We start from the raw sequence: 20,372 nt of genomic DNA, 5'->3' as shown, positions 1-20,372 counted from the left end.
GCAATAGGTTGCGGTGATAGCATTTGATATCTGCTATGAATGCCTTGTTGCTTGGTAAATGGCAAAACCATATTTGACAGAAATTATTTTTAAATTTTCTCTATGGAAAAAGTGAAAAGAATGTCATCATATTGAACAGCTTGAGTCATTTGAGGTAAAGGAATTTTCTTTCCTAGCCTCAACAAATACGCCCCTCAGGAACCCCCTCAACAACAGTAATTGCATACCAGAGTCTTATTATTTTTAGCTGTATATATTTCATGAAAAAAAAAATGTAAATACAATTAAAGATTTAATTAGGATATATCGGATACTTTTAACACTTTATTACTTTGTTATTATATTATATCTTATTTTACTTAAAAAACTTTTAATTTTTTTATTATATACAGTAGGCTGCATCATTTGTAATTAGGTTATTTAAACTTGGTGTCCCTTCCTTTGGGTAAATATATGTTTTGAATTGAATTGAATTGAATTTAAAGATGGATATGTCAAAATTAGAAGAGGGATGTTGAAATTAGAAGAGGGATGTCGACATTAGACCAACTTTTACAGAAGCTTGATGGGATATTTGCTTGGATTGGATGATGTAAGTTTTGGTTAGAAAGTATTAGGCCGTGGCCAGTGGATTGTTAATGTTTCAAAAATAAAGAAAAAATTGATTGAAAACAGGGAATTTCCCCACAATGTGCATAATTTATGCAAAATTATAGCACTTTTTTTACCATAAAAAACTCCTATAACTTTTGATCTAGAAAAGTTGAGACTTTGATATAATACATTTTTTTGCTCAGTTTGGAGAGCTTTATCCCGTGGTATAGGTACTTTTTGATTTTAAAGGGGGTCTTTAAAAAATCATGAATTTTCATATGCCTAAAAACACAAAAAATCGCAAATTACACAAAAACTGCGGGCTTTCAAGCTTGGTAACATCCAAATTCCGAATCAGCACCCTCAAATTGACCAAAATCAATTCTAAAAGCTTGGTCACAGACATTTTGAAAAAAAAGTGAAATGTTTTGGTGGCACTGGCCATGGCCTATATGGATCTCCAGACTAATACCGTAGGATCGTCTAATATCGACATGCGTCTTCTAATTTCGACACCGGATCTGTAAAATGTGACCTTCCATGGGAAAAGGATCACTTTCGTTTTCAGAAACTTACCGATAGCGATGAAATAGCGATACATCGATGATTTCTATCGCTAAGTTTTTTAATAGTTATCGATTTGATCTTAACGATACATTTTATCGTTAAGGTTCAGCGATAAATTGTAACGATAAATATTTTCTTGGTATCGATAGATTTTCGTTGACAAATATTTTCTTCGGTTTTTATCGATAACCTTTAGCGATAAATTGTAACGAGTATTTTGTTAGTATCGATAGTTTTTGGTCTTATAGATAACTTTTAGTGACAAAACTAGCGAGTACCTCACCAAAAACCAAAAATTCATATTGTTTCTTGGTGAGTTACACTTTGACGAGCTTTATAAGGGAATCTGTTTTTGTTTTGGTTAAAAGGTCAACAAGAAAAAAATTTAGACTGTTTTTTAATTTTTATTTTATTTTATCCTTTATGTTTAAAATCACGAAAATGTACCGATAAACTTTCTATTTGTCAAAATGGCAGAAAAAACTTTCCTTCGAGCTCTAAAATATGCGCCGGAATGGCCAATTCTTAAGCAATTCGTCTTAATGGGTTGAGGCTAGCAATTCTTTAATTTTAGAGTTCGTTGGACCCCAAAGGTAAATCGATAAAAAAAAAAAAACAAAGAAAAGTTATCAATAAGGATGTAGAATAATTATAGCGATGTTTCTCTTTTATCGATAAAAAGATGGAGAATTTAGCGATAGAAAGGTTGTATCGAAAAAAAGGGTTTTATGGGGTTATCGCTAAACGACTTATATCTAACGATAACATTTATTTTTCTATCGATAAAAGTATTACTGAACGATAGAAAACGGTATCGTTAGTATCGTTAGCTACCCTCTATCGATCAAAATTATAATGTTATCGTTGACTCAGTACTTGAGCGATGAATTATGATCGATAGATTAGCGTAGAAAACGAAAGTGACTTTCCCATGGAAGGTCACAAAAATCAAAACAACCTTAATGAAATTCTTGTATCATTCTTATGACAAGTTCATCCTCAAACGAGAACTTCAGTAACATTGCAATCCTCAATAAAAAAACAGCCAAAAAAGCTTTCAAACAACACACGGAAGCATGCAAGGCTTGACCTTGTGTCCATCAAAAAAGGACAAACTTAATTACGCTCAATCACATGATAAAAATAGTGCGCACTTAGTCAACCTGGTTTCCCGTCCTTATTTTTATGCAAGCACGCGCTCGAGGCGATAAGAGGCCGGTAAACTTCTAGGCGCCCTAGCCAACCCGGGCCGGTCAAACGCAGAAACCGGGGAGTTTAGGGGGGTTCACGGTAAAAAGGTCTACAAAAAAGGCCGTGCGGGCAAAATGGGTTGTAATTGGGGCTTGGTCGTTGAAGCATGCGAAGGGGGGTGGGGGACAAATCGTTAAAGTGCTTCAAATAATAAGAACACTTCGCATATTATATTAACAATCTGTGACGTGATAGGGAGAGTACAATTTAGTGATTGATTGATAACTTTGGTATGTATTTGTTTATGTTTGATTTTTTATTTTGAAGACCAGCCTACAGCCTACATGTCGAAATTAGAAGACGCATGTCGATATTAGAAGATCCTATGGTAGTTGCTTTGGAGAACACAAAGTCCAACCAAGCTATACTTTCTATCACCACAAACCTTTTTTTCATGTATCAAATAAATCATAAAATCGAAAACGATAAGAGTCACGGTAGTTTTCAGTAAACGAAGAAAATCATCTTATTTATATACACCTATTTACAGCTAAAATATAAACAGAAATATGCAAAAGGTCAATATGAAATATACCCAGTTGCGAAGGGATCGTTTGATAACGTTTGTCTGTCAAGTCTGTCTATAAATCAAAAGATGCTCCTATTTAGAAGGAGAATTCAAGATTCAAGCTGAAAATAAGGACTCTTAGGTTCCAAATAAACGGGCCCCGACCACTTGTTAATTTTTCGAAAATTTTCCAACCCCCCCCCCCTTTCTTAATTTTTAAGAATTTTTCAGTTTTCAAAGAGAAGGTCCCTTATTTGGCTATAAGTAGCTGAATTTAGCTTACATTTATCTTATTTTTGGGTTTTCGTAATTATATAATACATTTTCCAACCCCTTGTTAATTAGGGTAGATGTTATATCGGTATATATAGATATGGCCAATCATCACCTTTTTTTATTTCCTATCTCTTATCCTATTTTTCCCTTTTCTGACTGTCTGAGACTTTGTTTTTTATTTTCTAACTATCTAAGTTTTCTAAGTTTTTATCTGTCAATCATATTTCCTCCAATAAAATCATTGCACTGTAAGGGGCCCCAGTGTGGAAATTATGCAAAGTCCAATTGTTATTTGATTAAAGTGAGGTGCACACCAAAAGAAGTTCGGCTTGTGGAAATTGCAGGGGGGGGGGTAAATATCTTACTTTACATTCACTCCTTACGCCAATACGCCAAAAGTAATTACTGCCTCACACCGAATATATTCGGCGTTCTGTTCACTAATTCCAGCCTGGCGGAAGCCAGTACTCTATCCACTGAGCCAACCTGAGCCATCGTCGCATGCCAGATTCCGCAATTTGAAAGAACTTAACTCAAACAGACAAATCTCTTAGGCGGTCATCGGAAAAATGCTCTGTTAGCGTCGCAACGCACGGTGTTAAAAATGCATGCGGGCGGACGGGCGGTCAAAAACATTCCCGGTTTTTTTTAATCACGCCAGTAACTCAGGGGCGAGGGGTGGTAACGCGAGCAAAACAATTTTTCGATGGTCGTCAGAGTAATTGAGAAAAAAGCTATACTTTAAAAGAACAAATTGCTTTTCCCAGATTTTTTTCCGCATCTCCGCACCGGAAAATCAGCGGAAAATTTGATGCGGGCGGGTGACGCGAATAGAACAATTTTTTGATGACCGCCTTATAGATGAAACACCCAACCTTACCGGTGCCCCTACAAGGATCCCTTTAGTTTATAAGTCACAGGGTACGAGTGCCCCTTATGAGGACCTTCGGTCCGACTCTCTCAAGCTCCACCCTGACCCTTACTGATGATAACCGAACCCCTGTCTTTTAGGGTGACTTTAAGCGATGCGCGGATGAGAAAATAAATAAGGTGACTTTTGGCCATCCAATCTAAGCGCATCCGTTAATTAGGTCCCCCCGCCGCCCTGCCTGCCTGTTTATTCGAGCCCCCTCCCCGTTTATTAGGAACCTAAGAGTAATTTATTTATTAAAATAGTCATATCTTTTTCTGACCCTAGGGTCAGCCATGATGGCTGCCTTGCTTTTGGTTGCGTTGTGCAGCCGGTGCGGTGGTGGCGGTGGTGTGTAAATGAAAGAATAAATGATAAAAGGCAAAGCGATAAAATGAAAATTAAAAGAGCAGCCATTGTGACACAGTATCTAAGCACTCGCAAACAATCCAAGTGATAAAAAAAAACAGAGGCAGACAAAATAAACCTAAAAAATATCAAAATATGATATGATAAAATTGGTCTTGCCAACCAAAAATAAGAACATTCCCAGCGCGCCAGCGTTGCTGAGTGCAGATTACACATTTTTTTTCGTGCTGATCTAACACAGAAAAAGAGACTGGATCTGAGGAATTGCTCCACAATCAGATCTAAAAGCAGGCAGAGGCAAAAATCTAAAAATGGCGGGTCAAATTTCATGAATTTAAGATTTTGAAGGTGATTTTTCAAATTTGTCCATTCCATTTCAATTGGGTATATTCATCTTCTTGGGTTACGATCTTTAATTGGAGCTAAGTATTACCTTTTTAAGTAGAGCCGAATTTGTGCTTTTTTCTAAGCATCTTTCTATGTAAGGTGGTTGCAGTAGAACAGATAACAATATTGACACTTTTTCAGGCAAAAAAAGTAGAAGAATTTACAAAAATTTATTTTCAAGGAATTTTAATCATAAAGAGAAAATAATTCTGACATTTTTCACCATCTAGCTATATAAGGTCCTTATGTTTCAGCACCATTTATGCCACTTATGCCACCTTTTTCCCATTTGTTTCATCGAAATGTGTTTAAAAGTGTTAAAAAATACTTACTTTTTTACCACCTCACTCAATGTACATTGATCATTTGTGTTCTTTGTGTCAAAAGTGGAAGTTTGCTAAGCTTTTCCAAGCAAAAAGAAATTCGCATTTGTTTCTACATAGACTTTTTTTAAAGAGGCAGTCATGTTGAATATAATTATGTACTCCAGCATAAAAACAATGATACAGCGCCATGCATAATTACTGTATCATGCATATTTTAAAAATTATGCATGGCTGGATCATTGTTTTTATGCTGGAGTACATAATTATAGACCTTTTTTCAAAGAGGACGTCCTGTTGAATAATTATGTAGTCCAGCCATAGAAACAATGATAGACGACCCTCGACATGGCCCGAGAATTCTCGGGCCTCTTCGGGCCATGTTCGGGCCGAGAGACCCTATCAATTCTTTTGGCCCGAACTTGACCCGAATCATTCGGGCCACGTTCGGGCTACGACTTAAGACGTAAACTGTTCCAACCTATATACCTTTGTGCCTGTGTCAGAAGATTCCATTGATTAATCCAGCTTGTCCAGTCATAATGAAATTAAAACGTGAAAATGACGTTGAAAATGTGTGAAAATGTTAATTTTAATTTATTTCGTCGCGTTTCATCCAGTTCATCTTGCTAAAAAATAAACTTAACAACTCCTCGTGGACCACGCTTCAAAGTTTAAAACCAGGACCAGTTTAATAGCAAATATTTAAGTGAAATCAAGTTTTTCTAGAGAAAATATTGAAAAAATGCAGTCCTGAAATTACACGCGGGTTTAAATCATGATTTCAAAAGTTAGCCCGCGTGTGGCCCGCGTGGGCCGCCCGCGGCCCGAAAACTCGGGCCATCCTCGGGCCATCCTCAGGCTTTATGGCATTCCAATAAAATTTCCGGCCATGTCGAGGGTCGTAATGATAGTGTACTGTATCGTGCATATTGTAATAATTACGCATGGTTTTATCATTGTTTTTCTGCTGGACTACATAATTATTCAACAGGGTGGCCTCTTTGAAAAAAGGTCTATTCAACATGGCTGCCTCTTTAAAAAAAGGTCTATTCTGGGTCAACGGTGGAAGAATGTTATTGCTGTGTGGAAGGGTGTTGGAATTAGACAAGGGATGTCGACCAACTTATGGTACCTTTTGCCAGTCGTCAGGGATCTTTCCTTGCAATAAATAAGCTTGAAAGATCATAACAAACTGTTTCCCTGAATTCTGATTCTAGGAAAAAAATCTCCCCGATTTTCTAATTTTCTGAATAATTTTTCCCTGATTTTCCGATTTTCAATAGAAATTTTCCCTGATTTCCAATTTTTTGGAAAGAATTTCCTGATTTCCAATTTGGAAAAATCAAAAAAACCAGGTTAAGATTTTGGATTTTGCTTCCAAATTTTGACCTCAAACAAAATGAACATCTCAAGCTGGCAGGTCAGCATATGATATTAGCAGATTCCTTCAAGATTTTAGTGGAGAATCTGTCATGTCCACTTGCTTTCTCAGGATCTAATTCAGTAAGTAGCTTAAGTACACTGTTCCTTGTTATCATAATTCCAACCATTGGTGAAGATGGTAGCCCATCTATGTACCTGGTGTTTTTCCATCGTCGTTAGAGAAAATGCTCAGGAATTGGTTGTTTTAATACTTTTAGCAATATCGGCATTTAATAATTGGAGCTAAACCTTAGCTCAGGTTAATTCCAAGTCGAATGAAGTACATCCCGCCACCGTACCGAGGCAGCTATGATATAGTATACTTTAGGCGTAGAAACTTTCGCGAGAAGAAACTTTCGCGATTTTCGCGAATTTTGGCCCTTTTCGCGAAAGTAAATGTCTTCAAAATTTCTAGGAAGGGCCATTCGCGAAAGTTTATGCTCGCGAAAAATTCTTGACAAAATAGAAAGTCTGTAAAACTTCAAACTTTGAATAAAATGTAACTTTTATGGCCTTTTTTAGCCTGCTAAAACACTATTAAGTCAAAAGACAAATATTTCAAGCCAATTCAAGAAGTATTTGCCCCGCCTCTAAGCCATTTTTTCATGTGAAAATTCTCAATTTTACTTCTTGATTCGCGAAAGTTTATGCTCGCGAAAAATATTTTTCCGTTAAATTCGTGAAAGTAAATGTCGTGAATTTCGCGATTTTTCGTCCTCGCGAAAGTTTCTGCTCGCAAAAGTTTGTACGCCTAAAGTATTTTGGCTGCCGGTTATTCTTTCCTTCGCCTATATATATTCTACTGTCAAGCCCCTGTTCAGCGCAGTTCATCTCAGTCTCAATTGATCACAACTTCATTCTTTCATCATCTGAATAACGAAGAACACGACAAACAACGACCACCATTTCAGCCATTTTGCCGCTATATCTGCTACACGTGTCAACAACCAGCGTAGAATTCAACGGCTCACCCAAACTTCTGCAATTCCATCAACAGGTGCCAGTTTCTTCAATAGGCGATGGAACCAATATCCTGGTAACATTATTCAAAAGCATCCAACCAGCGAGCTGGCTTCGCCCATCCAATTAACGGACAAACTACATCCTCTTCACCCGCTACCGCCTCAAACGCCCTCACAGGAGCGATCAACAGCAAAAATGGTAGCCTAGCTACGAGTAAAAACGTCCATCAACTCTCACTGCCACCCCTCCTTCAATTTTCGGTATAAATCTTTGTTTTGTTTTCTCTTTTCGTCTGGATTTAGATAGTCTCGAAAGGCTGATTAAGTTATTGAGGCAAGTTTATCAGTATTCACCTGAATATGTACAGTATGTGTCATTTTAAATTCAATCTTTGACTTGATTGTTTGCCTCTTCTGGCTTTTGTTGTTCCTTTGTTTTTGAGAAGTCGTGTCTGCCTCGAATCAAGATAATTTCTGGCACTAGAATTTTGTTCAAGACGTATAAAGATTTTCCTGCATTCTGAGTGATTTGTGGCTGGAGTGACATTTGTCATCGTTTCTGGAGTTGTGATTGTTGGTCGTTGTGCTACTTCATTTAGTCTTTTGTTTTGAGAGTTGGGGATAGGGGCCGCGATAAAGGCTATGCTAAAAAGGATTTTCTCCCAGAATCGTATTTGTACTACTTCTGTATCTTTGTCTTGTTATGGTTAGGTCAAGATAAATCTAGTTTGTGGTTAAAGCACTTTTTGTTTTAGAGATCAATGCCTTTTCTTTTTTTTTTCTCTCTCTCGAAGGGTTCTTAATGTATAGATACAGTATAGATATATACAGATATATATACAGTATAGATCAAATTCGCCCATTTGAAATTCATAATTGTTATAAATTAACCGGTCAATGAGCTATGAAACGATTGTCAACTTGTTTGGGATTTTATATAACTGTATAATGATGGGACAAGTCCTTTGACAAAAAATGTCAGATTGATTTAATGATTGTTTTGATTTTGACACGTGGTATACAAGCCGGGTATGATTGAATATTTGTATCTGCTTTCTCGAGGTTGAAATGACAAATTGGTGTTGTTACTTGTGACTCCTTGAAGAATAAGGGTAGTGATCCGGTTTTTGCTTCTCGTCTTTATAGCCTTTTGCTTTAAACAGATCAAATTAAATGCTTGTTATAGTGGATTTTTGACTGGATTGATGTGTCATTTTGCATGTGTTTTGATTTTGAGATGTTGTCATAAACTTTTTGCAATTTTTCAAAATCACCCTCCAAACATTTGCAACTCTCCTTGTTTTATTATTGATTTAAACAACAGCAAGCCAAAAAAGGAGGCTGTTCTTCTAACTATCATTTCTTCCATTGTTCTGGGGATTGGTCAGTATTTATTTAGTTGTCAATGGCCTGAATTTATTATTCTTAACGTTTGATTAATAACCTACATTTAAGGTAACAACATTTGACTTTTTTAAGCAAGGGTAGTACCAGCAATGCCAGACATTCAGGATAAATTTATCAAATTCTTTGCTAATGTTTAATTAATCATTTTATAGTGTTGTGTCAAGTTTGATTGATCAATATTCGTTAACTACTATTGGAAGTGTCTATCCTTTTGGGACAATGGGTTGAAACTTTATGATAAGGGATAAGAAGACAAGTTTGACTGGCAGGTTCACTGCTCCAATTTGCAGCCAAATGTTTTGTGACTAAATGCTAAAACAGGTTTTTGGAAATACTTGATAAGTCAAATTATTTTCGCTATGGGAGTTGACCGAGAAAGGGATTTACAAAATGACTTAGTCATCCAGTATCTTAAATGGAATCACAACCTAACTGTAATGGTATGAAGTACTTTGAAATTTTAATGCTGTCCTTCAAGGCAACTGCTTGCAGAATTTGTATAAATGTTTGTGGCTCCTGAGTAGCTCAACAATGATTTGTTGTTTCAACTTGATAGAGTCAGTGGCTAGACAAGGACAGTAATGAATTTCAATAGATTTCTCGAGCATGGATACTTTTGAATAATCGAAGGTCCGAGTTGAAGTCATTTTTATTAAAAATATTCTAATTTGATGGCTAACAGATAATATGTTTTGAACCGTTTGTAATCTCCAAGTTTAGTTCGCAGCGTACATTCACTACAAACCAAATCTTAATTAGGATGTCTTATTTCTGTTTCATGTCACATCTCTGCAAGAGACTTGAATCACATTTTACAGATCTATCGAATCAACAGCTTAAATTCAGATCTTTTAAAGCCCTCTTAAAACTGCAATTTAGTTCTTCAATTTTCTACATGATTGTATTTAGTTTCCTAGCTGATTTTCTTAATGCTGATGCTTTTTGAATTTTTTCTCTTTTCTTTCTATTTGTTGCCGTCAAATTTTCCGAAATGTTCATTTTTCTTATCTTTGTTTATAACTCTTCCTACTCCTTTTTTATAAATTTACAGACTACAATTTCTAAGACACATTTCTTCGTAGAGATTCCTTTTCACAATAATATGTTGAAATTCCTGGATGGCAAATTTCTATCTTGAAGGAAAGTCCATACCCTGCCCAAGCTCCTTGCTCTTGAACACTGTTAAAATACCCTAAGTTTTTGCATGGGTGGAGCCTCCGCTGCCCTCTCCGCATGTGTGTCTGACTCAATGATACACATTATGGGTAGACGTTCTAGGGATTGCTATATTAGGTATCTCAAATCTCTGACCAAGACATTTCTAAGTTTAATTCTAACTTGGCCAAGGTAAATTTTACTTCGCCCACCTAGGACCCAGATAATTGGTGATTTATCCATATTATAAACTTTTACCTCTATTATACATCACTATTTGTAACCTACCTAATGTCATTATGTGTCTATAATTTCCTCAGATTTCTTTACCCTCTTTTTAATCTTATTCTACTCCCTTCATTCCCTCCTGACCTTCTTTAAGTAAAGAAAATTGGATTTGGGTGACGTTGGGGTGTAGGGTTACTTCGTAACCTTGGCAAGTCAGTAGTCAGTTACTTAGATTTATCCCCTAAGGTCAAGGATCCAGTTAGATCTGGATTAGGTTCGCACACTGTAGTCCCGACGGTGTTAAGGTTCGCCAGGGCAACCTCCCTGTTTATCAACCTCCGTCATCAAAACGGGGCTAGGGGGCGACACCTGTCATCAAAACAGGCTAGGTTACGCAGGACACCCGTCGTCAAAACGGGTTAGGCTCTCAGTTATATATCTTGATGCATCCCCAATGTCATCCCAAGTTCTATTATACATTTTCGCCATTCTTGTTTACATTTCGAAATATACTGTTTCCATTGCTGCATACTCATGTCTCCATTCAATTTCCTCTGTTGCTCATATCCTTTGCTACCTAGATCAGTGCATTTCGACCACTTTCAAAAACTTCTCATCTTGCCTACTTAGTCTGCCTGCCTTCTTTGTATTTTGATTCCTCCTAGGGCCTCATACTTTAATCGCATCTGAGACCTGGGAATTAATAGCTTTAAAATGTTTAGGGTTGTTTTTATGTCCTGATAGAAAGCTTCCAGCAACTTCCACTAAAATGACTTGCCACAGTTCTTCCATTTTAAAAACCGGCAGGTCCAAAATGCATAAAACATAATGCATAATGCATAATATTTGAAAAATGTCAATTTTAGAGGCTATAATAAGGAGAATTTGAAAGTTAATACTTTCAACAAAACAAATATATATACAGTTTTCTACCAGAAAATAAAGGGTAGAAAGCTGTAAATTTGAAGTTTGGATGATGAAGAAAATCCATGATCCACTGATTTTCATAGTTATATTTTACAGAACGTAGTATAGTGTAGAAAAAACACGAAAATATCTCCTCCGTATATTACTTTTCTTACTCGAAAACGTAAATTTTGTAGCAAGATCTTTATTCTGGGTTTTCTCAGAGATTTTTGGAACAATTGCTAATAAATTTCAACGGGTTTCCCTCTTACAAAGCATAAACCATGTGAATGCTTTTTTTTAGATAAGCCAAATATCCAGCCAATATGAATTAAAGAAAGGTAAATCAAAAAAAATAGACTTCGAATCTTTTTACATTCGAATGTTTATGTTTTTTTGAGAAAGAAAAAGGGGGAAACCTTTCTGATCTGTTACATCTTCTTAATTATATGCTGACGGAAAACCCTTTGTTGTTATGATTTGAATGTTTTCTCTTTCGTTCGGATTCGAAAAGTAAATATTATGTCTGGGGAAATCCCTCTGATTGGAATGTTTACAAGAAACTCTTCTAAAGAGGTTTTCGCGGTTTTAGCCTCTGCAAAGGAGAGCTTTAGAAAATATAAAATCGTTCTGTAAATTACACAATATATACTATTATGCATTATGCAATATGCATTATGTTTTATGCATTTTGTACCTGCCGTTTTAAAAACTTTAAAAACGACATGTGCAGTTTTGAGTTGAAAAAAGCAGAACACCTGCAAACTCTCTCAATGGTGAAGAAATTTTAATTTCTCAATCATTTTCTCAAGCGTAAACTAGATGAAGCAATAGTCGTTTGGAACAACTCGTTACAGTAATAGAAATATGGTGAGTTGATACAATTTATCTAAGAATCACTCCTAAAAGACAGAAGAAAGCAATTTGTTAAACATGATCTTAAAAACACTCTTAAAGTTAGGAAAAAGTGATTCAATAAAAGTGATCTTAGAAGATGCAATTAGAAAAAGAATAAAGTAAATAAAGCAGGGATATACAGAAGACTTGTTCTCAAATCAAGTCTTTTCAGTCAAACGTTGACCGATTACTGACACTTATATTTGTAGCCCTGCATAATTGTGTATTAAATGTGATGTATTTGAATGCTTTGATTGCTTTTAATGTTTATCATTCAACATGACATCCTGATTAGCAAAAGTGGCTAAAATATTCATGGAAAAGATGCTGTGTTTTTCCTGACTCTTTAATTATATGTTCTACACTCAAGAATTAGGAAAATTGGTTTATACTTGTGTTGACCAGGGAGGGTCAGGGTCCAGGATGCCAACTCAGGGACAAAAACCTGACTTTTTGAGATTTGAAAGTAGAAGACACCACCCCCCTAATTTGGTATTGATACCAACTTGAAAATCCCAATTCTCTAAAAAAAAGGGGACCCACCCCATAAATTGGTATCAATTCCAACATGGGAAATCCTAATTTTATAAAAAAAAGGGGAGCCCACCCCCTAAATTAGTATTGATACCAACCTGGAAACCAACCTGGATTTTCTGAAAAAGGGGGGAACCACCCCCTTCCCCCACCCCAGCTGACATGGCAAGTTTTCTAACTTCTAATTTTGTGCATTTGTTTTAGCGTCCCTGAATATAATGGTCAGCATATACTCATCTGGGTCAGTGATATATTCCTCGCTACTGCGTTAGCAATAACAATCAGTACAATATTGTGATAATTTCATTTGCATTTGGTACTTAAAACATTGGACTCTGAAAATGAAAACAAGTTTCTCTAATTCTAACCCAATGCAAAGTTTCTTGAACTAAAACATAATGGCAAATGTTTTTATAGATAAAACATACTATACTAAATAAAAATCAAATGAAAAAATAAGTAAACAATTCTTTAAATATCTAAAACTTGAGTATACTAGAATGGGCTCTTCCAGAAAAAAACCATTCATGGGGGGTGGAGGATATATTGTCCTGGGGTATTGAAAAAAACCTGAAAAACTGCCATGTCCATGGGGTGAATCAGCGAAGTCCAAGGGTAAATATTTGTGTCCAGGGGGTCAATTTGATGCTTGTCCAAGGGTAAAACACTTGTCCAGGGGGTGAAAAATCGAAATGTCCAGGGGTAGATCAAAGACAAAATAATATATCCTCCACCCCCCATGAACGATTTTTTTCTGGAAGAGCCCAATATTGGTTGTTATGTGCCCATTTACCATTAATCATTGTACTAGGCAATGAACGTTATGTACAGACAAAATTTATCGTGAATAAACCAGTTAAAAGGTCAACTAAGATTTGATTCAGTTTGCCCAAGTCTAGTTTTGAATGAATTTTAGTTGATCTAAAGAATTAAGGATTAGTGAGAAAAATTCTCGACGTTTGGTAATTAACTCAGTGAGCACGAACATCAGAAACATGCAAATATATTTTCTGATATTTTTCAGGAAAATAAAGACATTTTGCTGCCAAAACAAAACTAAACGTTTGAAAAAAGTGTGCTCCAATCTTTCTAATTCGAACATTGAAATGTTTTTTTCACAAAGTTATAATGTGGGATGTTTTTGAATGAATACTGTCTAGAAAAAAAGAAGCTCTGCCCCCGAGCTGGACAGAGGGGTAACAAAAGTACCAAAAAAATGAAGCATTATTGATTCATTTGATAATGGCTTGGAGCTGCTTGGAGAATGCTTTAATGCAGAACCAGGGTGTAAACGATTTTCCCATTTTTACTTACTTACATTGTACAAGATTACAAGTCTGATACCAACTTTGAATTTAGCAAAAATAAAAAAAGGAGGACCCACCCCCTCATTTTGGTATCGATACCAACCTGAAGATTACCTAATTTTCAAAAAAAGGGGGACTAACCCCTTCAATCGAGATCCTATCGATACCAACTTCACTTTTTGAAATTTGAAAAAAAATTGACAATATCCCGTGGGTTTGGTATCAGGATCCTAACCCTCCTGACTTGACAAGGTACTCAAGTAATTAACGCAAATTTGTTACTTTCGCATTAATTACAACAGTTTAGCAAAATTTTAACCAAGGTAGTTTTCACCCTGTCTTTTGCATTAATGAATTCTCGCTTTAAGTAGTTTTTTTATGTTCAATATTTTGTAGATTAATCAGGTAGGTCCATAAAAGTATCATTTGGTAATCTGTTTGATGTAATAAAAAGGTTTAAAAGAGTAAAATCAAAGATAATGATGCTCCTCAACCATGACCTAGTTTGCACCCGCACCATTTTTATTAGGAGATGCAAACATTTCTGGAGGTTTTTGTTGGGGATGGGAATTAGGAATTATGTTTACAATAAAAAACAAGATCACACACAAAATGGAAAATCTTTATGTTGCCTTCCATCTGCAATTACCTTCAAATCACCCTAAACTGATATATTGATTCCCAAACTTCCTATTCAATCGTTACTTATTCATTCATCAAAAAAGTTTTAAATAAGTGTTGAAAGTCTCTTGTAGTTAGAGTCGGGAGATGTGTATTTTGCTAAGATGCCTAATTATTCATCTTTAAGCTGTTTCCAACCCCGTATGATCTTATGACATGAATTCTTCCCTCTTTTTAGTTATAATGTTAAAAAAAAAACAGTTTTCATGAAATTAGAGTAAAGTTATAATGTTTAATGACAGGATTGAAGATGACTGTCACATGAAGAAATTAACGGAAAATATTTTATCCTATCACAATAAGGCTATTTTTCAATTAAAGCAACAAAATGAAAAACTTTCAAAAGAGAAATCAGAACTGGTGGACAAAGTCTCAGAATTGACTTCAGCAAACCAAAAGCTCTTGAAATTCAAACAATCAAGAACATCCAATGAGTATGAATTGGTGTCATTACGCAAAGAACTTGAAAGGAGTAATCTGCTGATTAAACAGTACGAAGAAAAGCTGACTGTTGAAAGACAAAGAGTTAAGGATTGGAAACGATGTGCAGAATCACGTGATCCAAAATTGAAAAATAAGAAGCATTCATTTTTCGGTACTCTTGATGAAGAGGGGACAGAAAAGAAAGAGTCGTTAATGGTTTACGCACCAATGACTGAAATGTTGTCTGAGGATGAAGATGAAACTAACGAAGTTTTAGAAAATGAGAAACAATTTGCTCCAATAACAGTAGGAGAAACCGAAAGATACCCTGATAATAACAATATGATCATAGATAATGAAGCCAAGGAATTCCCTCCTAATGAAAAATGTGAAGCAGGGAAAATCTCTTTTGAAGAGGTGCCAGAGTGTTCAGAGACAAGTACAGATGACGAAGTTAGTAAATCACCATCTTTACTGACTCGTTTCATGCCACCAAGATCATTGAGTGATGTATCTTTCAATTTATCACGTGCTAAATTTGACACCAGTGAAGACCTGTTTGCAGAAACACTACCACCCCCGATAAAGCCGTCTTTTGTTATTGAAAGATCCAGCAAACCTATGAAGACAGTTTCTAAAATTAATTTGGTTGATGATGAATTTGATGCTGCCAGTACTAGCACTCCCCTTGCTACTCAGTTCCAAAAACCGAATTTTTTTGAGAAAAAGGATACTTCTGTATATGAAAACGACAAGAAGATTCAAAGAACTGCAAAGGAGCAAAATGGTAAAAAATCTACACATAATAATACAGTCTTGGAAGATTATTTTGATAAGAATGAAGTTGCTTATAGCAAGAATAAATGTATGAAAACGCCCGATAAACCACAAAATAAAGGATACAAGTATGTGGAAGTTGTACGCAAGAAGGCTGACCGTGAAAAATTGAAAGGCTTCTCTTGTGCTGAATGTGAGAAATTTTACAAAGACGAAAATCTTACAGATTCTAAAAAGAAAGAGATTCTGAATAGGTGTTCTAGGCATAGATATCAAGATACACCTCCACCTAACACTCCTGATGAGTTCTGGGAAGTTGGCTTCCCATCTACACAAGAATACATCAAGAAAGGACTTTTGGAGGTTAAAGAAGAGGACACTCCTAAAGAGAATAAACTTTATCAACGCAGACGAAAGAGAATCAAATATCAATAAGATTCTGAGGACTGCAATGCACTCTTTGTTCTTTTATGATAAAATACAGTCTGGGTTTTTTTCCGTACTGTAATTGTAAAAGCTGTACAAAATTATGTCGAAAATAACCTAAATATCGTGGGAATTTGATGATTTTTTCAATTCAAGAAAGTAGTTGCTAAAATTGCTTTGGATTTCAAGGGTTGGACCTCTACAACATGATTGAACTATTTTTTCTGGAAAAAAAGCCATTTTGGTTGTTCTAAAATAGCTGACCATTTCAATTTATTTGAATATAATTTAATGGCAAATTATTTATAGGGATTATTTTTTAAAAAAATTTCAGTTTTGAGTTGAAGAGTTTTAAACTTATTTATGCCTATTTGTAAATACTTAGAATTTAGCAACAATGTTTTCTAGAAAAAAACTACTCGTGTTAACAAAATCGAAACCTGTTTGTTAATAATAGAATTTTGGGATATTTTTTTCTTTTTTTGTGGAGATTTCCAACTCGAGAATCAAAAATTGAAAAGATTGCAAAGACGATTAAAAGCAGAATATAGGAAATAATATAAGATTTGGAAACTTGTAAAAGGGGGCATCCATAAAATTTTCCAAATACTTTACACCTCCCTTGTATGCAGAGAACAACAGAAATAACGTCATTCAAACATACGCTTAATTGATAAACCCCTGCCTGCATACGTACTATGTGGATTGCCCTAAAGTTGTTAGGTTAACAGCCCCAAATAAGCTCAACCTTTTACTGATTTGATTCCTCTCTTTCATTTATTATTCTTATTTGCTCTCAATTTTATTATTCATTTCTTCTAGAAAAAACCTAAGGTTAAAAAAAAGATACAATTTCCACATGATGCATTCATTATGGATCATTATCGCAGCATCAATATCTATGTGTTCTGCATCTGAATGTAGCTTGACAGATTTTGAACTGTACCAACAGACTTGTATGAACAACACTTTATATAGCACCTTCAATGAGACAAAGATGTTGGAAGTTATCGAAAATTGTTTTCCTTGGATTTCACACAATTTTCCACAATGTTGGCAAGCTGTTCACAGCAATATTACAACGAGTAAATGTCAACAAACTTGCCAGTATTTTCAAAACCATTGTCCAATGTTAGCGTTGTTTGATTCAACAAAATGTTTCAGTAGATGTGTTGTTGGAGCAGAAAATAGGCAGCAGAAATATGAAAATCTTTTATCCCTAAACTGCTCACAGGTATAAGTTTTTTAAATTAAATGTGGAACATATTTTGTATTTTTCCAAATATTTTCAATCTTCAATCATCTAAGAATTAAACGAAGAAGGTACAGACAACTCTCTCTAATTCGAACCTCTAACATTCGAACCTTTCTGTAATTCGAACTATAATATTGATCCCCTCCAGCTGGAAAGTGGTTTAAATTTATTCTTTATAATTCAAATGCTTTTGCAACTCGAAGAAGATTTCTGGCCCCTTCAAGATCCAATTAGAGAAGTCAACTGTATCACCAAAATTACGCAAAATTTCATTAGGAACAATAAAAGCACTACTTGTGTGCTGCGCTTTCTTTGCACACGTTTTCTTTAACATTAAAAGTGTTTTAAAAGCAATTCTTTCTGACCCACTTTTTAAAGAAATGCCAGGCATCCTGGATTCAAAACTACTATAAAGATTTCACACTACTATAAACAAAATACTCGATCAAGCAAGCTTTTCCTAGTACCCATCCTGTCCTACTTAATTGAAAATCTTAGGATTTTTAATGTTGTCAATATTTTAGAATACTGTCGCCAAAACTTGTGCTGGAAATTTTGTTTCAAGCTCACATTCATCGGAATGGGCGATCCAGTGGAATTATCAAAATCAAAAACAAGATAACGAAATAGTGAATACTACATCTGGTTGTGCTCTTTCTTGTGATAATCAGATTCAAGTATTTCGATCAGGCCAATTGCAAGTTGATGGACCAATCATATGTTTTTCATTGTTGGGAATAATTGCTTCATCCTTCACCGTGGTGAGTTTGCAAACACGGTTAATTTACCTTTTCGACCGTAGTAGCCACGTGAACAGACGCTTGCCATTTGATAACTTCATTCCCCCCTAAACTAAATCCAACACCTCTTCCTTTTGTATTTAGATATTCAGAGGGTACTCGATTCCACAATATTCAAACTTTGTGTCTAAAATTCCGGGAATTTGAATATTTTTTGTCCATCTGTTTTTCCGCAAAATGTTTTGCTCAATTCAATCCAATTTCCGAAGTTCTGTTGGAATTTTCCTCGAATTTTGCCAGTCCGTTTGAAAAAAGGACCGATTCGTGAAACCCTAACTACATCCCGGCTGAAAAAAGTAATACACTTTCTTTTTCTTTCTTTTCGAATTCAGTTAAGCTTTCTGATTGACTGGAAAAGTCAAAACCGATATCCAGCCCTTATTCTGTTCATAACGAGCATCTGTTTCATGATGTGTTTTCTTGGTTGGATTATTCAATTCTTTGGTGTTGGCAGAAAGATATCTTGTGATCCAACCAATCTTCGTAGAAACAAAGAACCAAGGTAAATGGCCAAATTATTAAAGCTATGGGTGGATTTTCCATAACTGGAACAGGTACGGGGAACACAGATCTGTTCAAGTTAAGGAAATTTCGAATTATCGAGTAAGGCTCATAAAAATTGGAGGCCGAACAAAAAAAGCCTTTAAAGTGAATAAAAGTTTTGATATTTTAAATGAAAAAAGGTTATTTCAACTTAAAATCACATAAATAAATAAAGGGGTAGGCGAGGGTAAGGAATATTACAACTCTTTCTTCATGGCTTTCTTGGACTTGACCCCTCACTTTGAAATTTGTTTACTAAAAAAAACAATGCGCTAATGTTTTTCATATCTTTTGTTGGGAATCCGGCGATACTCATACAACGGTCACTAAACGTGTTATTCTAAGTAATTAACTGTACTTGTAATTAACTGTAACTGTGGTGACCGTAGCTTGATTGTAGAGCATCCGGCTACAGAACGCAAGGCTATAGGCTCGATACCCCCCCCCCAAATGGTACATGATGCCTCTCTGCTTGATGCTCGACAATTAAAAAAGGGTGAAAGATAAATGGGGAAATCCAGGGAAAGGGGTGCCCTCCCACTTTCGGGTAGAGAGCGACTGCAGACTTACACGCACTGTACCCAGGTCTGTTATTAAATGATTGAATATTTTACATTATTTTCTTTTAGTTTAACAATTTACTCATGGAAACTGATCTACCCTACTAATATCTCATCTGATGTAATGATTTATGGTAATGGAAATCTTTCTAATTAAAAAAATTTCTCAGTCTTGGTCTTTTCCTTTTGGATTTATCCTGGCTGGTGTTAGTGATAACTTGATAACACTTTTAACAGAATCTTCCTTAAAGAGTCATTTTAAATCAGTTTTAAGATATACGTAATCCTAAAAATAAAAAATGTGTCATATCCTTGGGTAGATTTTCATACACACAAGGGTCAGTTTGATACTGATCTTCCTTTGGAGTGACAAATAGATTCGTCTACGAAGCGTCAATTCATCAGAAAATAGTTATAAATCCTTTCTCCCATTTATAATGTTTTCTACCTTTACTTTGTCAATCATTCTTTTTCAGGCATGGAGATTCATTTTGGTGTATCCTATCTTTCATATTGATTTACTTCTCCGGTTTATCAACCAGTTGTTGGTTCGTCATTCTGAATTACTCTTGGTACATCTCCTTCCGCACGATGGGATCTATCAAAACACTGATACAAAGCAAAATTAAATATTTCCATTTCTTTGCATGGGGTATCAGTGGATCGTTCACGTTAATGGCTCTTCTACTGCAAGCTGTGAGTACACTCTGATTTTTTGTTTTTTATATAAGAAGCAATTTTAAGTTTATGAAGTAGAGTGTTGGCTTATGATTCTTTTGGCCTTGTATGATATCGGTTAGACTGACACGCCAGTCGGGCTGGAACGGTATCACGCGGGAAAAGTGAGCGTAGGAAGAAATTTTGTCGGCGGCAAGGGCGGAAAGCCCGACTGGAGCGAAAC

At 35.5% G+C, this 20,372-nt stretch overlaps 4 protein-coding genes across 5 annotated transcripts in view; 2 read left to right on the top strand and 2 right to left on the bottom strand.

Moving 5' to 3' along the window:
* Window positions 1-20,372, bottom strand: part of LOC136815450 (uncharacterized protein MCAP_0864-like) — a gene marked incomplete in the record, with an annotated part of 74,246 nt that overhangs the window by 7,541 nt on the left and 46,333 nt on the right. Inside the window, 1 exon segment of the mRNA XM_067072234.1 lies at window positions 1-100. Within this exon segment, the coding sequence (XP_066928335.1) occupies window positions 1-71 (71 nt within the window).
* The window catches only part of LOC136802082 (prolyl 4-hydroxylase subunit alpha-1-like), a 136,378-nt gene that overhangs the window by 105,761 nt on the left and 10,245 nt on the right, over window positions 1-20,372 (bottom strand). The window lies entirely within an intron of this gene.
* LOC136799572 (DNA endonuclease RBBP8-like) lies at window positions 14,850-16,389 on the top strand. The gene has a single exon (XM_067056325.1). The coding sequence runs from the start codon at window positions 14,916-14,918 to the stop codon at window positions 16,320-16,322; it is 1,407 nt and encodes a 468-aa protein (XP_066912426.1). The 5' UTR covers window positions 14,850-14,915; the 3' UTR covers window positions 16,323-16,389.
* Window positions 17,140-20,372, top strand: part of LOC136799311 (protein smoothened-like) — a 36,547-nt gene continuing 33,314 nt past the window's right edge. For both annotated transcript variants that reach the window (XM_067056119.1, XM_067056050.1), the window contains exons 1-4: window positions 17,140-17,547; window positions 18,093-18,329; window positions 18,701-18,870; window positions 19,948-20,167. In XM_067056119.1, the coding sequence (XP_066912220.1) occupies window positions 17,173-17,547; window positions 18,093-18,329; window positions 18,701-18,870; window positions 19,948-20,167 (1,002 nt within the window). In that variant the 5' untranslated portion in view covers window positions 17,140-17,172. The remainder of the gene's footprint in view (window positions 17,548-18,092; window positions 18,330-18,700; window positions 18,871-19,947; window positions 20,168-20,372) is intronic.

This window comes from Clytia hemisphaerica, unplaced genomic scaffold (assembly GCF_902728285.1).
Source record: "Clytia hemisphaerica strain Z4C2 unplaced genomic scaffold, Clytia hemisphaerica genome assembly, whole genome shotgun sequence".
NCBI classification, from domain to species: domain Eukaryota; kingdom Metazoa; phylum Cnidaria; class Hydrozoa; order Leptothecata; family Clytiidae; genus Clytia; species Clytia hemisphaerica.
This window is presented reverse-complemented; position numbering and strand designations above follow the sequence as displayed.